Below are 19579 nucleotides of genomic sequence, written 5' to 3' on the forward strand. Positions count from 1 at the left end.
GAGACTCACTTGATGGGATGTTGTCGTGCACGAACCTTGTCCCCCCTCGGGGAAGGCGAACCCCAGGGGGAGCAGATCCAGGTCGACGCGAGGGGATCACGTCACAGGTGGCGAGACGGTGCCCCGGCAAACCACAGTACAGACACACACCTGCTCTCATCCGTCCCCGTCGCTCCGCTGCAGAGAGACGCCCACCGCCGATTCGCATGGACTCCTCCCTCATCGAGCCCGGACTCTGCGACGGCGCCCGGACGACCGGTGACTCAACGAAGCCGTCCTCACCGATGGCAGTCGGGCAGCCCCTCGGCGACGACCACGGATATCCCCGGTGCTCCATGGCCCGTTCCCTCTCGCGTTCCTTCAGCCGACCATCCAGAGAGACGGATAAGGAAATCAGCTCCTCCAGACTTGAAGATTCGTCCCGGGAAGCCAGCTCATCTTTGATTTTAGAAGACAGCCCTCGCCGAAAAATTCCACACAGTGCTGCGTCACCAAACCCGCACTCCGCCGCCAAAATGCGGAACTGAACGGAGTAGTCAGCTGCGGACAGACTGCCCTGAAAAAAATCCAGCAGGCGGCTGGCTGCCTCCTTGCCTCTAACCGGATGATCAAAAACTGTCACGAACTCCGCCTCAAAAGTTTCAAATGAATTACGGATCGCGGGCCTTGTGTTGCTTACCGCCATGGCCCATGTAGCTGCTCTACCGGTAAGTAGACTCATAGCGTACGCTACCCGGGATCTGTCACTAGCAAACGTGTATGGCTGTTGATCGAAGACGAGGGAGCACTGGTGTAAAAATTGTCGGCATGCGCCAGGCTCGCCTTCGTAACGACAGGGGTGTGGCAGTACCGGCTCTCGAAATGACGCCGGTGGGGTGGATTGTTCAGACGCCGCGGCCATATTACTAGTAGCACTAGTTTGTTTAGGGGATGCCATGTTTTCAATTCTTGTGGTTAAAGAACCGATCAAACGCACTAATTCGCGCAACGATTGCTCATGTTTACCGATCATGCGGTCGTGACCAGCCAGAGCATTGTAAACACCCTCCAAGTCTGTGGGATCCATGTGGTCGGACTATTCTGTTATGATACGGCAAGCCGTTAAGCATGGGTCCAACACAGAGGTGGAAGTTTGTCGTATTTATTACAAAATGAGAACTAAGGGAGCACGCCAGAAAACGCGAGACAAAATACAAAATAAAAATGGCACGAACCTAGTCGGCGAGTAAACTAAGGAGGAGGCGCAAGGGCCGGAAAAAGGCTAAACTAAATGACAGCAAAGTCCAACAAAAATACTAGCACAACAATATGATAACAAAGAATACAACCGTAAATGGCAAGTAGAACTCGAGATGCACACAGCGGTAAGCAAGCAGGTTGGCATGTAATAGTCCGACACTTGCAGATGGTGACAGGCTTCCTTAAATATCAAGCTTTCCTAATGCAGCACAGGTGTGTCGCATTACCACACCCATCTGGCTCAATCAGGTGCTGAATATAGGAAAAAAGAACAGAACTCAAACAAATATGACAACCAGGAAGTCACTCAGTTTCATGGCACGGGATTGAAAAAAATTGAATAAATACAGCGCGAAGTATGAAATAAACATGTTTTTTGCTTTCACTAGCACTTTCAGGCCTACCTTGAACTAATTCTAAAGTGATGATAAAAGTTACCACTTTGCAGTCTGCCTTAAAAATTATGATGAAAAATCAGGTTTTTTTTGTTTGTTTGTTTGTTTCAAACTCTCCTCTCTGTGCTTGAATCCTTATTGGCCAGGTGGTAACATATTTAGCATAGCAGTCAGTCCCACATGGCAACATCACTGTTTTACGTGCCAAACATAAGGTTGTGACATTTTATGTATGATTATGTGTTAGGGTTAAACGTTAATTCATGTCTAATATAACTATAGCAAAAGACTCATGAGAGGCATGGTCCTTTTGGAGAGTCCTTACCACTGGACTGGTAAGGGAGGCTCTGAGCTCACAAGCCCAAACCCCACATTTATTAGGTCACATCAAAGCAGGAACAATTGCATATACAGTAAGGCATGATTTACTATGAGCCAAGAGGGCTGCCACAAGTATCAGATTTCATTCAGCCAAAATGGCTGCTCAGTGCTCAGCAATATTTAACGCAAACATTTACACATGAATTTGATCATTCATTAAATAATAAAATTAAGTAATTTGTTGAAATTTTGCTTTGCTTGATCAAATGTGCATTTATTTTCTAAAGTTAAATAGTGCGTAGGCAATTTATTATTTAGTTATTGCGTTATGATGAGTGGTCAAACTTTAAAATTGGTGGTACGTAATCGTATATTAACTAGGGCTGTCAAATGATTAAAAAATTTTAATCGAGTTAATTACAGCTTAAAAATTAATTAATCATAATTAATCGCAATTCAAACCATCTATAAAATATGACATATTTTTCTGTAAATTATTGTTGGAATGGAAAGATAAGACACAAGATGGATATATACATTCAACATACGGTACATAAGGACTGTATTTGTTTATTATAACAATAAATCAACAAGATGGCATTAAAATTATTAACATTCTGTTAAAGCGATCCATGGAAAGAAAAACTTGTAGTTCTTAAAAGAAAAATGTTAGTACAATTTATAGAAATTTTATATTAAAACCCCTCTTAATGTTTTCGTTTTAATGAAATTTGTAAAATTTTCAATCAAAAAATAAACTAGTAGCCCGCCATTGTTGATGTCAATAATTACTTACACAATGCTCATGGGTGCTGAAGCCTATAAAATCAGTCGCACCCAAGGGCCAGCAGAGGGCGGCAAAACTCCATAAAACACAATTAACAAGTGAGAGTTTCACTGTACCGTCATTTAAATCTGTCTGAGCGAGGCATCTGCATTAATTGCGTCAAATATTTTAACGTGATTAATTAAAAAAATTAATTAACGCCCGTTAACGTGATAATTTTGACAGCCCTAATATTAACACATTCACTGCCATGCTTCGTATTTGTGCTGAATTCACGTAAGTGTTGTGGTATTTAGTAATTAAAGAAGTATTGTAGCTAGAGTTAAAGGTGAAAACTTTTTTACTAACCTATTTTAGTTTATCTTCAGTGGAGGATTGCTGGTTTGATGAAAACATACTGCAATAAAGGCACAGTTGGTCTACCCCTCAAGTAGTCCTAAAATTCCCCTTATTGCAGGGATGGAATTAAATTGCTTACTCTCTTCTTTTTTTTCGCAGAGGTGGACATCGAGGGTATGGAGTTCACCCCTGTCGAAGTCGACAGCGTGGGGAGCATCAGCGATCCTGAGGAAGAGGAGGTGGAGGACGAGGAGGAGGAAGACCACTACAGCCTCCAAAGCAGCTCCAGCGACACCAGCTACACAGCCCCACATTCCCACAGACTGCAGCCCCACCACAGTTAGACTCCCGTGGCCAGATGATATTGCTTCTTCAATCCACACACCCCTCATCCTCCAGACCACCAACACCGTGACTGTGTGCACGTATGGCCCACATCAGAGCAGTCCAGAAAGGCAGTAAATTATGAATGCCACTCAAGCCTTCCAACACCCCTTACTCCCTGACCCCACACTCCCCTGTTATCTCCCGTCCCTTCCAACCAACCAACCAACCAACCAACCAACCAACCAACCAACCAACCAACCAACCAACCAACCAAAACACCAACCAGTTAAGCAACCGATCGACCGACCCACAACCCTATCCTAAAACAACCCACCAACCAGCCCACCAACCAACCAAGCCTCCCATTAGCCTGTGTAGCTGCAAACATAGAGAGGAGTGGGGGACTTCTCTGGTGAGATTGCTAGCTTTAACTCATTAATCAGAATTTGTGAATCATGTGTTTGTATGTGTGAGTCAGACAATAACAATAAGCTCCGTGTCATCTCTACGTGGCAATAACACGCAGACAAAGGCCTTAAATTATGCTAAACACCTCAGTCAGTTTCCGCAGTCCACACACAACTTTAGGACCTCGTTCGCTTGCCTCACCACACGGGCACCAGGAAATATTTTAGCTTAGCACCGAAGACGTGAAGGAGAACCAGTTAGCCTGGTTCTTCCTACGAAACAACAGAAAATACCAACAACTGAAAATTCCCTAAATTTCCTTCAGTTCGTACAAGTCAATTGTATTTAAACAGTGATTGGTCAGAACGGACTCTAAAGTTGTTCTCAAAATAATATCAATGTGTTTATTTAAAAGAAAAAAGAAAAAAAAGAGTAAAACTCAAAATCCTTATACAGGGTTGGTTTGTAATCTGTTCTGATCTTTAGGTTTCGATATAACCTGAAGTCAGAATGCACCATGACCCAAAATAAAAAAAATAAAAAAAAGAATTAAAGCAGAAGTTCAGGATTTTTGACATTAGGCTTAATCTTCGAGTTAGCAGGGGTTTAGTTAGTTCAGTGCTTCTCAATTATTTTCTGTTACGCCCCCCCAAGGAAGACGTAAATGTTTCACGCCCCCCCAACTCTCTGCTGCCACTGTAAATAGTATCATTCGTCTATATTACTATTATAAGTACGCCTCAGCCTAACATTGTGTCCTTTTTTTTCTATTAAAGAAAAAAAGTAACATAGATCAACTTATAATAAAGTATAACTTTTTTAACATTGTGTTGCTTGTAACAGAAAAGACAACGCGCATCAATTTGCCTGAAGTTAAAAAAAAAAAAAAAAAAAAAAAAGTCACATCCAAACTGTAAAAATACACTCAAGGTACATTTTTGACCATTTGATACTGAAAAATAAAATGTAATAAAATCAGTAAATAATAACAAATTCAAATTGATTAGAAACATTTACTCTTCAGGACAACATGCCAAAAAATTTGACCGAAAAAAAACAAAACTGAATAGAAGGGGGGAAAAAGGTCTTTGGACAGAAGGAAAGTTTTTATTTTCGCTGATTCACCACAGTGCTCACTGGTTTACTGATATAACACTGACAAAGCAGGACGATTGTGACAATTGGCAATATTCGGCACGTTTTCGCTGAAAAACAATCAAGCGGTTTATCAATGAGATTGAGGTCTAATGTCTTTAAGTGGCGTCTTAACTGATTTGGCTTCTCCGCTATAATCATTTTTAGACTCAGTAAACAGTGGTCTTTCCTCATTTCCCACTATATTAAAAGTCAAAGGCAAACGGTCCGAAAAAAGCGCATTCTCGGCGGCCGAGGGAGAACCGTAGGTGAGGGCGGTGGTCGTGACGATCCCAAGCCGAAAACGGCACTTCTCGGCCCGACACGTGAGAACCGAAGAAGACAGTGGCTCGCTGCGTGAGTCCAGCCCTCTCCTCCTCTCGCTCTGCATGAGTCACAAGTCTCTTCCGTGTGCTCTTGCTTACTTCAAAAATACTGCACGCACTTTGAAAATGAGAGCGCCACTGCCACCCACGGAGTGGATGTGCAAGTACACTTTATTCCAGTACGGCAAAAAAAAAAAAAAAAAAAAAGCATGTTCCCCGAGGTCACTCGCGCCCCCCGTGGCATCGCTCTGCGCCCCCCTGGGGGGGCGCGCCCCACCATTTGAGAAGTACTGAGTTAGTTGGTGGAGTTGATTTCAGTGGCTAAGCTAGCGTGAGTCATTGGCACCATTATAGCATGCCAATAAAAAAACAACATATGAACACATGAAAATCATCCATGACCCATGCAATCAATAGTGTTGGCTATGTTTTCAGGATAAAGTTATTAAAACTTACCGTTGCATGTCAATAATTGCAATTTGAACAGCAACATTTGTATTCCAGAAGCTCTGCAGAGGAGCAGGGCGGAGTAATATCACATCGTTTTTTTTTTTCACTGCTAATTTTTTATGTCGGAAGTGACCGCTTTATATATTGTCGTTCTTCATAGGGAATTTGTGGAAACTTTTCTCTGCCCATTTCTTCTGTATGTTTCCACAGCCTCTAAATGCACATTTCGCCATGTTGCTGGCTGTCACTTACCTCAGCAGACTGATGCTGCATTCGAGGAAGGTGGGAAGTCAGAGTTTACAACCTCTGATCTGGAAAAATATGTTTTAAGGCCGCAACTGGTACCCTCCGAGCGGGATAAGTCCCACTTCCCACCTTCCTCGAATGAAGCGTGAGAACGAGTGACCGAAGCACTCCTCTTTATTGGGGTCGTAGTTCGCATCTAAAAAACATAGTCCTGCAGAATGAAATTAATTACGGCAAGTTTGGTGTGACATTGTTTTGGCCACATGGGTGTTTTGAAACGATGATCTTTATTTTAAATTTATAAAACAAAGTTGGATCTGTTCGTAGATCTGCCTCGTTTTTTTATTGGCATGCTATAATGGTGCCATTGACTTGCGCTAGCTTAGCCACTCTGGAGCCCTGAAACTAACAAATAACTTGCATACGAAGCGGAATTTGTTAAAATCAACTCCACCAACTAACTAAACCCCTGCTAACTCGAAGATTAAGCCTAATGTCAAAAATCCTGAACTTGCGCTTTAAGTACGGCGGAAGACCCTGTACATTATAACAATTGGTTACTGATTGCAAGTTGTTCAATTTCAAGTGTGGCACTAATTGAGCTGTGCGTTCTTGTGCCACACGAACACTTATTCTTATACCTCAGCACAAATGTGCTGTTTTGAACCTCAAAATAACAGAAACGTTGTAAACTAAGGACCCACTGTAATAGCTTGAGATTTCATACACAAAACTCCTCATAGTAGAATTTCCAATTCACGTTTGAACGTTTTTGGAAAAGCAAGATTTCCCTGCCGTTTTCGAATGACATAACGCTCAGCTAAAAATTGGCTTATTCTCTCCAAGCCCAACAGTTGTACTGAAATTCAGACTAAACAAACAGAAAGAGTCACAGAGCTGTCACAGAGCAGAAATCTTTTTTGGGTTGGGTTTCCTCACCACTACTCCACACTACTGACCACTACACTATAACACCCTATGGTGTGGATGGACTACTATGGCCTTTTCGCAACTATTTGCTCAGTAGCGAAGCGATGTAGCAGAGCATGCAGGAGGAGGGTGCTTCCTCTGAGTGTTTAAAATAACCCCCCCCCCCCCCCCCGCCACTTTTTTTTAAAAACGTGTTTACCAAACAGCAGAATTGGCATTACTCTGCAGCAGCTCTGTCACTTTTGTCTTTTTTGTACGCTATTCTTGAACATTTGCATAAGATGGCCAACTCGCAGTTATCGCAACACTCATATTTGTAAGAATAATATGACTCTTTTTCATAAACCTCTTTGAGGTTACAAACGACAGTCAATTTTGACAGAGGAGGCACTTCAGTTGGCCACTTCAGGCTTTGTGCTAAAAGGTCCATCGTGTTAGGCCTTGTAAAAAAATTGTGTGAATGCATATATATATAAATATGTACATATATATATGTATAGTCACCAGTGTAGTCTATTTCTCTCATTACATTTTGTATTCTATTTTCTTATATGTGCTCTTTAAAAAGACAAAAAAACAAAATTGAGTATACATATATAAATATATATGTATATTGTTCATATAGATATATGTAGATGGATGTTTTGTGCGTACATATACATACTAATTGTTTGTATATGTAATATGCAAAACTGAGTAAGTATAGCTGTATACACAAATACAAGACAACAACCTTTAGGGAGACAATAATGCGCAAGTGGTATCCAAGTATTATTAATTGATTGAATTATCTGCAACCTCATAACTTTTCGACATAAAATTTCCATGGAATTTTCCTACTTTCCCCGCATTCTTGTCTGAGTATTCTGCTTAAATCACAGACAATACCTGTACACCTCTTTTTATCTGTTTTACCGCACTCTTTTTATTTCAAAATTAGGAATAACCTCTTCCAGTATATTAGGAAAAAAAAAATCACACCAATTAAGAAAACATCTTTTAAACGTTCTTGTGACTTCGTAATTTTCAGACTATCAGGCGCACCTGACTATAAGGCCCTGCCCACCAAATTTGACACAAACGGCATTTGTTCACAGATAAGCCGCACTACACTGTAAGCTGCAGCTATCATCACTGTACTATGTAATATTTACACCAAAAGATATTAACCGGTAAACATTTATTGACAGTGGCATCAGATGACTGTCATAATACCAAATGAACCAACATGAAGCTTTAAACCAATTGTCTGCAAAGTGTCAAGAAGGTTCATTTGGCCATCACTGCTCCCTTGAGGGAGACAGTCAACCTCTGCTGCCAACTGCTATTCATACTATTGTCGTCCAACATGCCTCCTAGCATGCATTGCAGCTCTACAGATGTAAATACCAAGCAAAATTCATGTTCTGTGCTAATTATTTCTGAAGTTACTGTTCCAGTTGTTTCATTAATTGCTAGTTATGGTATTTGGTAACACTTTACTTGACAATGGCGCCATATGACTGTCATAAGACCATCATAATTATGACATGACACTGCCAGGGGTATTAATAAATGCTTATGACAGATATCATTTTGTGTCGTCCAGCAAATTATCTCACTTCTGAATGGATGTAAAAGGTCCTACCTGGACATAAATGGAGTTAGTGACATAATTTGCGGGATGACACTTAATGACATCCGTCATATGCCCATTATAATGTCATGTCATAATTATGACGGTCGTATGGCAGTCTTATGATGCCGCTGTCAAATAAAGTGTTACCTTTTAACCCAATACATCAAAAAAATAAGATGCACTGGACTATAAACCGCAGGATTGAAAAGTAGGGGAGAAAGTAGTGGTTTATAGTCCGAAAATTAAGGTAATCAAAAAAAAAATTTTGAAAATTGAAAATCCTTTAAAATTGTTCGAGTTCCCATAGAAGAAAAATGTGGTGATAATTCAGTGATTTGAGGAACATGCTTGCTAAAGCACAATTATTTGTGCTACTTTTTTCCCTCCTTTAAGTATTACAACTCACTGTTGTATTTCCACTATCTCTTTCCTTATGAAAATCAGCCTTTTTTTCTTGTAGTTTGTTTAATATTTAATTTATTTTTATTTTTCACTAGCTAAAACACTGCTCTTTATCTTTTAGTAATATTCTTCTCAAAACGGCACATTTTTGTCTTCATTGTTAATGTAACGTTGCACGTCTGAAGTTGCAGTTTTTACACACATCAGTTTTAATTTAATACCGCTATTGACAGCGCATTATTATCTCTGTAAAGGCTGACGAGTGGATGGTGTCTCCTTAGATTGTGGAAGTCTACATAATGTAGTGGAGGCTGAGTGAAAGTTCTATGTAAAAGTTGTAGAAGGGAGTATGGGGACAGATTCTCCTGCTGTGTTCTGTGCCTTGGTGAGCCCCACCCCCATGCCCCAAAGTCCCCTCGCCCAGTCCCCCACTCAGGTTGCCCCTCACCCATCCTCTCCAAACATCAACCAAAAACACTTCCGACCAGCAGGGGGAGTGCCAAGAGAGGTCCATGCGCCCCCATCTCCAGGGGTCCCCATCTCCCCTTGGCCCAACCGCACTGGTAACGCCCCGCGGCAGCTTCTAGTCAGCCCCCCCAAAACGGTCACCACTGGGGGGCTGGAACTTTTTAAGACTCGAAGCGTGTTTTATTGAATCTTGTTGTTTTGACTGACTTTGTGCCGGCAAGATGAGCGATTTTCAAGAAGAATTGACCCGATGGCAGCTTTGCGGCGTAGATCGTCTCTCATCAAACGTCCCGGCCGCAGCTCGGTTGCGACAACAGTGTTTGTTTGTTACCTTCCATGCTGACACAGCAATATGACCAGCGTGCGCTTTTCTGTGAGGGAGGCCAGGGTAATTTTTATTTTCTTCTCTTCACATTATTTTGGAAGCATTTTTTTTTTTTTTTTTTTTTTTTTTGCTTTTGAGTCTGTGGTGTGTTTTACGGTGACCAACTCTTGACGACCTCCTATCTGCACTCTCTTCAAACACTGCAGGAGGGCCAAGAAAAAATTGAGAAAAAAAAGGAAATCAAAACAAATAGAAAAAAAAAAACTTTTTTTTTTCCATGTCATTGACAGTTTACATTCATGTCGACGATTTGAACATGACTGTTTGTAGCGTTCTTTTTAGTCTGTTGGTTGAAAAATGTTTGGAAGCGTATTGCTGCTGCACACCTGAAAGGCCTGCTTTCACATAATGACATGAGAAAATTCTTGTTGTAAGACGGAAGGAAGAGTGATCGGGGCGTCACTAGGTTTTAAGAACGGGGGGGGGGCTTTGCCCCTTGGAGTTACACAAGATGTAAGTGAACGTAGCGTAAAAGCACAAAGCTACAGAAAAACTAACAAAGACTGATGATTTTATATATTGAAGACCGCTCTGAGACCCTTAATTTGGCCAACTTTCAAAATTGTCCGATATGCACGTGTGATAATCATTGGAAAGCTTAAAATCTCAATTTTCTGGGGGAAGAACATTTTTGAACAGGAGGGAATTTTTTTTATTTTTTTTTTTAATGTTTTTTAAACAGCAAAACCCTAATTGGAGGCGAGAGCACGCGAGAGCAAAATTAAAGACGCCACGATTTTAACGAGATGTTATCGTGTACTTACCTTGTTTCGATCCAAAAACTCCATGTAGCGTGTATCACCGAGTGTCAAGACACAGCTGTGAATGGCCACAGCTGGATTTTTTAATTTTATTTTATGGGTGAAACATGGTGATATAACAAGGGTCGTGATGCAGAAATCGCAGACAACAAGGAGTGGTTGAGATTTTCTTTTTCATATAGTAACCTTTTAAACGTTATTTTTTTCTAAAAAAATTTGTTTGTATCGATTATTTATCATCGAACATATTGGGGAAAATGCGACAGTAACAAAAAAAATACAATTAAGCGATAGTTATGAGGTAGATATCCGTGACTTTTTTACAGACGCCAAATTTTTCGTTGTGACGTAATTCGTTTAAAAGTTAAAAATATGCGTCTTTTTTTTGTTGTTTGTTTTTTAAACTAAAATTTAGACATCATTTAATGATTCTAAGCTAAAAATGACAGACATTTTGAAGAATAAATATAATTACTTACCTTCTTTTTATGGCAAATTTTAAGATACAGCAGTTTATTTTAAAGAGGGGTGCAAAAGCATAAACTGCTTTTTCAGCCTTGTCTGTGTTTTCCACCATATATATATAATCATAGAGGCTAATGCCATGACTTAAACACCCAACACAATAATTGTGTGTTCCCATATATTTGTAAGTCGCACTGATTACATTTTGGGCACATATGTAGCAAAAATGGCTATAATTTCAAACCCTGAAAAATGCTACTAACTACTTGAATTGAAGTAATGTCTGGGTCAGGCTAATTTCCCTTGCACAAACATTTACACACATGCACACAAACATATATCCAAACATTATACATACATACAGTACAGGCCAAAAGTTTGGACACACCTCATTCGGTGCAACACAAATGAAGGTCTCAACCCCATTGACAAAGCAATAAATTCCTCTAATCAACCCTGAAAAGGCATACCTGTGAAGTCAAAAACCATTTTAGGTGGCTCCTTCTCGAAGCTCATCAAGAGAAATGGCAAAAGTGCGCAAAAAAGTAATCAGAACGAAGGGTGGCCACTTTGAAGATACTAGAATAGTATACGTTTGTAGTTATTTTAACGTTTTTTGCTATTTACATAATTCCACCCATGTTCAGTCATAGTTTCATTACATTCAGTGAGAATTTACAATGTAAACAATCATAAAAGTTAAGAAAACACACAAATGAAAGGTGTGTCCAAACTTGAATGTGTCAGCATTTTTTTAAAGCCCCCCTAAAATAGGCCTAAAGACGCCACTGAGTGTGTTTAAATGGTTTGGACGTCTATTTCCGTCCATGGCAGAATTAATGAACAATGTGTTTCCATTTCACTGAACACTCTTGATTTGTTATCACGTGTTGGCATCATCTTGAAAGTACAGTGGTACGTTCAGGTCGTGAAAAGGATAATACGATAACAATAAACTTCACAAAATTGCATTATTAGGTGATACCAAGCCTTGTTTTGTGTGTGTGGCAGCAATACGCAATGATAAATAGCACACAAAATGACAATCTCTTGCACAGAACCTCCCTGTAGGAATGAGATGAGAGGGGCAATGGCATTGTGGGCCACGTGTGAGATTAGACAAACACCACTGAGGGTTGATTGTTTACTGAAAATTGTTGGGGCCACGCCCAAAAATTAAAGGAAAAAAGACATTTGATGTGACATTTCCCAAAAGCAAAAAAAGAAAAAAAAAAAAGATTATTTTAACTATAAAAAGTCATGATTTATTTTTTTTAAACCCCCCAAATACTACATTTGTGTTTAATGCTAACGCTTTTTGCTGTTGTCAATGAGATATTTTTAAATACTGTAATTCCAATATTATGATTTTATTTAGTCTTTCCAGTAAAACTACTTTTTTGTGTATAATTTGTATTTATTCATTTGAATTTATTTTCCTGTCACCTAAATTTCTGACTATTCTCCTAAAATTAGGATTCATTTCTTGCAAATTCCAGCTTTGTAATTCACCTTATTTTAGTAGACCTATTTAAACTGTTTTCATTTTATTTGATGTACTAATGACAAAAAAAAAAAATTGTAAAATTTCCCAGAAATTCTTTTATCTTTGTAAAGTAGGACCTTGTCGCAACAGTGCTGGTTTAATCATTATTTTTGTAAAAAAAAAAAAAAAAATGAAAGAAAGAAAGAAAGAAAGAAAGAAAGAAAGAAAGAAAGAAAATATACTTTATACTCATCCAATTAAAAATACAGTTATCCATAAATTCAACTTTCTAATTTTAATCTTGTGCTCCAAAACTTTTTTTCTTTACTGTTCTCATAACAGAATTTATATTCTTGCAAAAAAAAAAAAAAAAAAAAAAACTATTTTAACCTGGTTGCGTGCTTTTTGTTTTTCCTTTTGAGTGTGGTCCTAACAGTCCTCTGAAATGGTAGATTTAAGGAAAACCTTTTAACAATGTGCCTTGTGTAAAATGTATTTTCCTAAAGTAATAAAAACCTTTTTAAATGCGAGAGTAGAGATTATGTATGTAATTCTCAGCAAATGATTATCCACTGTATCTGTTTTAAATACAAACTGAAGGCTGGATAACTGGGATGGTTACACAGAGATTGAACTTGATGATGACTATGATGATGATTGGTCTACTGTGCAACATGGGTGCTTGTCAAGTCAATATTCCTGCCAAATACAAAAGTCACTTTTGAACTCTTCTAATGTTTGTAATTTTGCGTAGTTTTGAATAGGTCAACCTTTCGAATAGATTGAAATATGACTATAGAGAATATATTATATGAAAGGACAGTCAATGGAGATGGATGCATACACTAGTAGATGACGATTAGAGGGAGTGTTCTGTGCCAGAGACCTGTGAACATGTTCTTGTCAGCAGATGTGTATTATGCGCTCACAAGATGTTCTAAAAGTTCTGTTCATGTGTGCGTGCGTGCGTGCGAGTGAGTGTATGTGTGTGTACGAATACCTGGTGCTGGCTACATTTGAGCAAACACTTGAAGGTATTGTGTATGCTCTCGTTGTGATATAAATAAAATGTTTTATACTGAAAATGTTGCATCAGTTACATTATTGGGTTTGTGTAAGTGATAGCTGCGTGATAACAAGGTGTTGTACAGTCAATCAATTTTTTTTTTTATATTGCTCAACCCAACTCGATGTTATGTCAATGTTGATTATTTGTTAACCTATTTTCAGCTGTTTTTAAATAGCATGTGTTCATTCATCAAAACTGCTTATACAAATTTGTCTAATGTCAGTTTCTCGTCAACTACATCAGATATCTGTCAGCACCTTCAGACATGATTTAAAAAAAAAAAAAAAAAATGTTGAAAAGATAAAATAATTTCCCTAATTTTTGTTGTAAGGTCTTAGTCATCAGATCTACATCCTCATTTGTCATTTTAGTTTATATAGTATATTTGTTTTGCATATCAGAGTGAAAAAATTAGGACACACCATGAAAGCCTGTGTGTTTTCTAACATATTTAGTCATATGGATATTTAATATCAATTTTACCAATCTTGATTCAAGTAATAGAACTAAACAAAACTGATTATATATATATATATATATATATATATATATATATATATATATATATATATATATATATATATATATATATATATATATATATATATATATCAGAGGTTGCGCTAGACTTTTTCGTTGTCTGTCATTTTGACTGACAGTGTCATAAAAATCCGGTCATAATTTATTTTTACCAGTCACTTACATTTTTAAAATGATAATAATGACATATTCTATAGTATTTAGTTTTCATTCATTTTTAATTAATATTCTGTCCGAATAAGCTTAATGTAGTGGAGAAAACTGGATTCTCGCTGATTCAGGTTGATTTTAGCTGTGTTCACGTCAGTGTGTTGGCCAAACACCACTTAAGGCCCACTCAAAGTAGAGGCAATCACGGCACTTGGACAGGTGGCTGGATTTCTCCTTTTTCTTTAATGCAAATCCTCTTAAATCAACTTTATACAGTCCATTCATCCCAACTGTCCATGTAGATGTGGAAATGGTTATATTCTTGAGTAGGTGTTTGTGGGTATATATGTATCTGTGTGTGTGGTTTATCTGTACAAAAGACATGAAAAGAAACAATAAATAAATATACATTGCTTAAATTCAACTTAATTACATTTAAACATGTAGATGGAATATTCGAAGTTAAGCTTGAACTATTTTCTACGCTCCAGCTAAGCACTTCCGGTTTCGGGCACTTATTGTGAAGGCGGATTCACTCTACTTCCGGTGCGCTATGCCGCAACTTGTCGCTATTTTAGACTCGCAGCATAGCAACACGCTAACGGACTACCACGCAAAACAATCGGACGAACTATCATAACAACAGCAAAAGGTAATCATAACAAATTGTCTACGTAAATATGAATGCTGCTTGTGATACTCACTTTGCATTTACGCACAGCAATGACCAAACACACAATAAGACGCACGCTCATGTTGTGCATCCACCCGTGACTTTCTTACTATTGACATCCGCATTCTGGTACGGTGCATGCGCAATCCAACTTTTCACCTATTTACGTCAGCCAAATGTGGGAATCAAATGATGCTGAAGGCATTGAACGAGCAACTGTGAACATCTTAAGCAAACAATCACATAACTTTGTAGCCTTTTCTACACTTAACAAAAGGCAAACAGACAGCGGAGTTAACCAATCACCGACGGGCAGACGTGCCGCTAGCAAAGCGACAAGGGCAGGACGAGGGACTTGCGCGCGGAAGTAAACATACGAGGAGAACGGAGTTTATTCAACATGGCTAGCGAGAGACAGACTTGTCAATGACTCGTTGTGTTTTAGCTTATTTAAAACTGAATTTACCGCGGATTGGAACATATTCTCGGCCCTCCCGTTCGCCATCCGTGCTGTTCTAGAGACGACTTTCGGCGCGCAAGAGTGACGTTGCTCGTGAACAACACGTCACGCAAATAAACAAATCTGATTTGTCGATTGATTTTGTACCTTCTCGTGAGGCTGTGTCCCAGATTTTTCTCTCAGTGTTTGAAAAATACAGGGAGAACAGTCTGGCCGTGCAAGGCAAACACTCAGTTGCCTTAACATTTTTACGAGTAAGGCCAACGACGTCATGCATCAAGAGAGACAATAGCTAATTAATATGCTCACTTGCCACCCTGTGGGTGTGAATTGCAACCTGTCAAAATTTCACAATTTATTCACACACACACATTCATATTTACAAAGTGTACATCATATCTCAGTGCTGAGCCAAGATTATGTGTGAGTCAGGTCTCCTTAAGAAGCTACTAAAAGCTTATAGTCAGGAGCCTGCATACATCAAGACAATCACAAGAAACGTGATCAGATCATTATCAGATGAGCATAGGGTGAGTTGCAGTTTTTTACAGTGTTCTCTTACAAAAACATAGTAATGTACAATAACTCAATATATATATACACAAAAACACTCACACCCACCCACACACACAGAAAAAAAAATAAAAGAAATACTTCCCTAGAAGACAATTTATAACCTAAGTATGTTGGAATTGTCATATTTACTGATCAGGATACTTTTTAGCATCGTTTTAAAGGTGGAGATGGATTTCAACACTTTTAGATTTTCATCGAGCTCATTCCAAATCTGGGGGCCTCGAGTTGCAATGCCCAGGCTGGTGCTAACAAGTCTTTGTGACGGATGGACTTCAGTTTTTTCCATCACCGTTTTAAAAAACCGGTCAACGACGGAAAATATTCGGTTAACGCGACCCCTGATATATATATATGTATACAGTTGTGGTCAAAAGTTTACATACACTTGTGAAGAACAGAATGTCATGGCTCTCTTGAGTTTCCAGTTATTTCTACAACTCTGATTTTTCTCTGATAGAGTGATTGGAACAGATACTTCTTTGTCACAAAAAACATTCATGAAGTTTGGTTCTTTTATGACTTTATTATGGGTGAACAGAAAAAAGTGATCAAATCTGCTGGGTCAAAAATATACATACAGCAGCGCTAATATTTGGTAACATGTCCCCTTGGCCATTTTCACTTCAATTAGGCGCTTTTGGTAGCCATCCACAAGCTTCTGGCAAGCTTCTGGTTGAATCTTTGACCACTCCTCTTGACAGAATTGGTGCAGTTCAGTTAAATTTGATGGCTTTCTGACGTGGACTTGTTTCTTCAGCATTGTCCACAAGTTCTCAATGGGGTTTAAGTCAGGACTTTGGGAAGGCCATTCGAAAACCTTAATTCTAGCCTGATTTAGCCATTCCATTACCACTTTTGATGTGTGTTTGGGGTCATTGTCCTGTTGGAACACCCAACCGGCCCAAGACCCAATCTTCGGGCTGATGACGTTAGGTTATCTTGAAGAATTTGAAGGTAATCCTCCTTCTTCATTATCCCATTTACTCTCTGTAAAGCACCAGTTCCATTGGCAGAAAAACAGCCCCACAGCATAATACTACCACCACCGTGCTTGACGATAGGCATAGTGTACTTGGGGTTAAAAGGCCTCACCTTTTCTCCTCCAAACATATTGCTGGGCATTGTTGCCAAACAGCTCGATTTTTGTTTCGTCTGACCACAGAACTTTCCTCCAGAAGGTCTTATCTTTGTCCATGTGATCAGCAGCAAACTTCAGTCGAGCCTTAAGGTGCCGCTTTTGGAGCAAGGGCTTCCTTCTTGCACGGCAGCCTCTCAGTCCATGGAGATGCAAAACACGCTTGACTGTGGACACTGACACCTGTGTTCCAGCAGCTTCTAATTCTTGGCAGATCTGCTTTTTGGTGATTCTCGGTTGAATCTTCACCCTCCTGACCAATTTTCTCTCAGCAGCAGGTGATAGCTTGCGTTTTCTTCCTGATTGTGGCAGTGACAAAACAGTGCCATGCACTTTATAATTACAAACAATTGTTTGCACTGTTGCTCTTGGGACCTGCAGCTGCTTTGAAATGGCTCCAAGTGACTTTCCTGACTTGTTCAAGTCAATGATTCGCTTTTTCAGATCCATGTATGTATATTTTTGACTTAGCAGATTTGATCACTTTTTCTGTTAACCCATAATAAAGTCATAAAAGAACCAAACTTCATGAATATTTTTTGTGACAAAGAAGTATCTGTTCCAATCACTCTATCGGAGAAAAATCAGAGTTGTAGAAATAACTGGGAACTCAAGAGAGCCATGACATTATGTTCTTCACAAGTGTGTGTACACTTTTGACCACCTTCTGTTGAGGAATAAATTAGCACACCCCCAAATGCAGTGCCACTTAAAATGGATAAAGTCAAGCACAAGGTTATCAAGTCAAGTGTACATGTTTAGAACATCATTACCCAGTGTTTTGAAGTAGGCTTGCCTTATTCAAACTTCACATTTAGTTTGATATGCCCCTGACTGTTGAAGTGAGAGAAAACACCGTGGTGAGATCAAAGGATCTGTCGAAGGCCTTCAGAAAGAAGATTGTATATGCTTAAGTATCTGACAAGGGATTTCAAAAGCTCTCAAAAGAATATACACTGTCTGGAAAATAGTCTGCAATTGGAAAATATTCAAAACAACTGCCAACATGCCGAGGTCTGGGCATCCAAGCAAGTTCACCCTGATAGCAGACTGCAAGATTCTAAAAGACTCCAAAAACCCTAACATGTCATCACGGGACCTACAGCAGGCTCTGCTACTGTTGATGTGAAAGTGCATGCCTCTACAATCAGAAAGAGACATCACAAGTTTAACCTTTGCTCTACAAGAAGAACATGAAGGCCAGACTGAAGTTTGCCAGAGTGAATGTAGCCAAAGACCAGGACCTCTGGAATAATGTTCTTTGGACAGATGAATCTAAAATTGAATTATTTAGACACCAGAACATAGGACATGTTTGCCGTAAACCCAATACAGTATTCTAGGAAAAGAACCTCATACCAACTGTGAAGCATGGACGTGGAAGTGTCATGGTTTGGGGATGCTTTCCTGCAGCAGGACCTGGCCAGCTCACAGTCATATAATCCACCATGTATTCAATCGTGTATCAGAGGGTGCTTGAGGAACATGTGAGATCATCTGTTAAAAAAATTAAAGCTGAAGCGAAGCTGGACCCTGCGACATGACAATGACCTAAAATATACCAGTAAATCCACCAAGGACTGGCTGAAAAGGAAGAAATGGAGAGTCCTGGCATGGCCGAGTCAAAGTGCAGATCTTAATCCCATTGAGATGCTGTGGGGTGACTTGAAACGGGCTTTACATGCAAGAAACGCCTCAAACTTCTCAGAGCTGATAGTATTCTGCGTTTAGGAGTGGGGCTAACTTTCTTCGGACCGATGTGACAGACTAGTAGATGGCTACAAAAAGCGTCTCACTGAAGTTATTTCAGCCAAAGGGGGTAACACCAGCTATTAGGTGGTAGGGTGTCCTAACTTTACCCTCAGTTAGAATATGCACTTTTGTCGATATATTTAATTTAATGAGTAAAACAATGTTAATTTTTGTTCTTTACTTGCAATTAAATCATTTTCTTTCCTAGGGATAAAGAAAAACAAGATCAGACATTGATATGTGAACATTTCTTATAAAAAACTGAATATTTCATGGGGTGTTCTAATTTTTTCACATGACTGTGCATCAGAAATTAAGATCTTTGTGGGGCTGGTATAATATTTATATATTTTTTAGTGTGTCTGGCGGAGACGACACGAGTATTATATATACATTATTTATCATTATTGTATTTTTTTTAATTTTTTATATCATTTCGTTATAAGTGAATTTATACATTAACACAGTGTTGATAAAAACTAAGTCAAAACAGAAATACACACCGATTACAGCCACAAGTACCACTCTAAAGCAGTGGACCCCACTACTTTACATGTACATTCACTGAACCCTCTGAAAGTTCATAAAAAAGCATTTTTAAAAAAAAAATTCAAAACCAATATAGCTAAGCAAGCAAGCTAATATTTAAGTGAATTCCTGTTCAAATTCCTTCACGTTTCAAAATTTACTACAAATACTTTTTGCCTTTCGCATTCGATTATTATGATGTCAAATGA

General features: G+C 39.0%; 1 protein-coding gene across 1 annotated transcript in view; it reads left to right on the forward strand.

The window, feature by feature from the left end:
* Positions 1-12291, forward strand: part of mxd4 (MAX dimerization protein 4) — a 62639-nt gene extending 50348 nt beyond the window's left edge. The window contains exon 6 of the mRNA XM_057844416.1: positions 3241-12291. Within this exon, the coding sequence (XP_057700399.1) occupies positions 3241-3425 (185 nt within the window). The 3' untranslated portion in view covers positions 3426-12291. The remainder of the gene's footprint in view (positions 1-3240) is intronic.
* Positions 12292-19579: the final 7288 nt, after the last annotated feature.

Source organism: Corythoichthys intestinalis, chromosome 8 (assembly GCF_030265065.1).
Source record: "Corythoichthys intestinalis isolate RoL2023-P3 chromosome 8, ASM3026506v1, whole genome shotgun sequence".
Taxonomy (NCBI): domain Eukaryota; kingdom Metazoa; phylum Chordata; class Actinopteri; order Syngnathiformes; family Syngnathidae; genus Corythoichthys; species Corythoichthys intestinalis.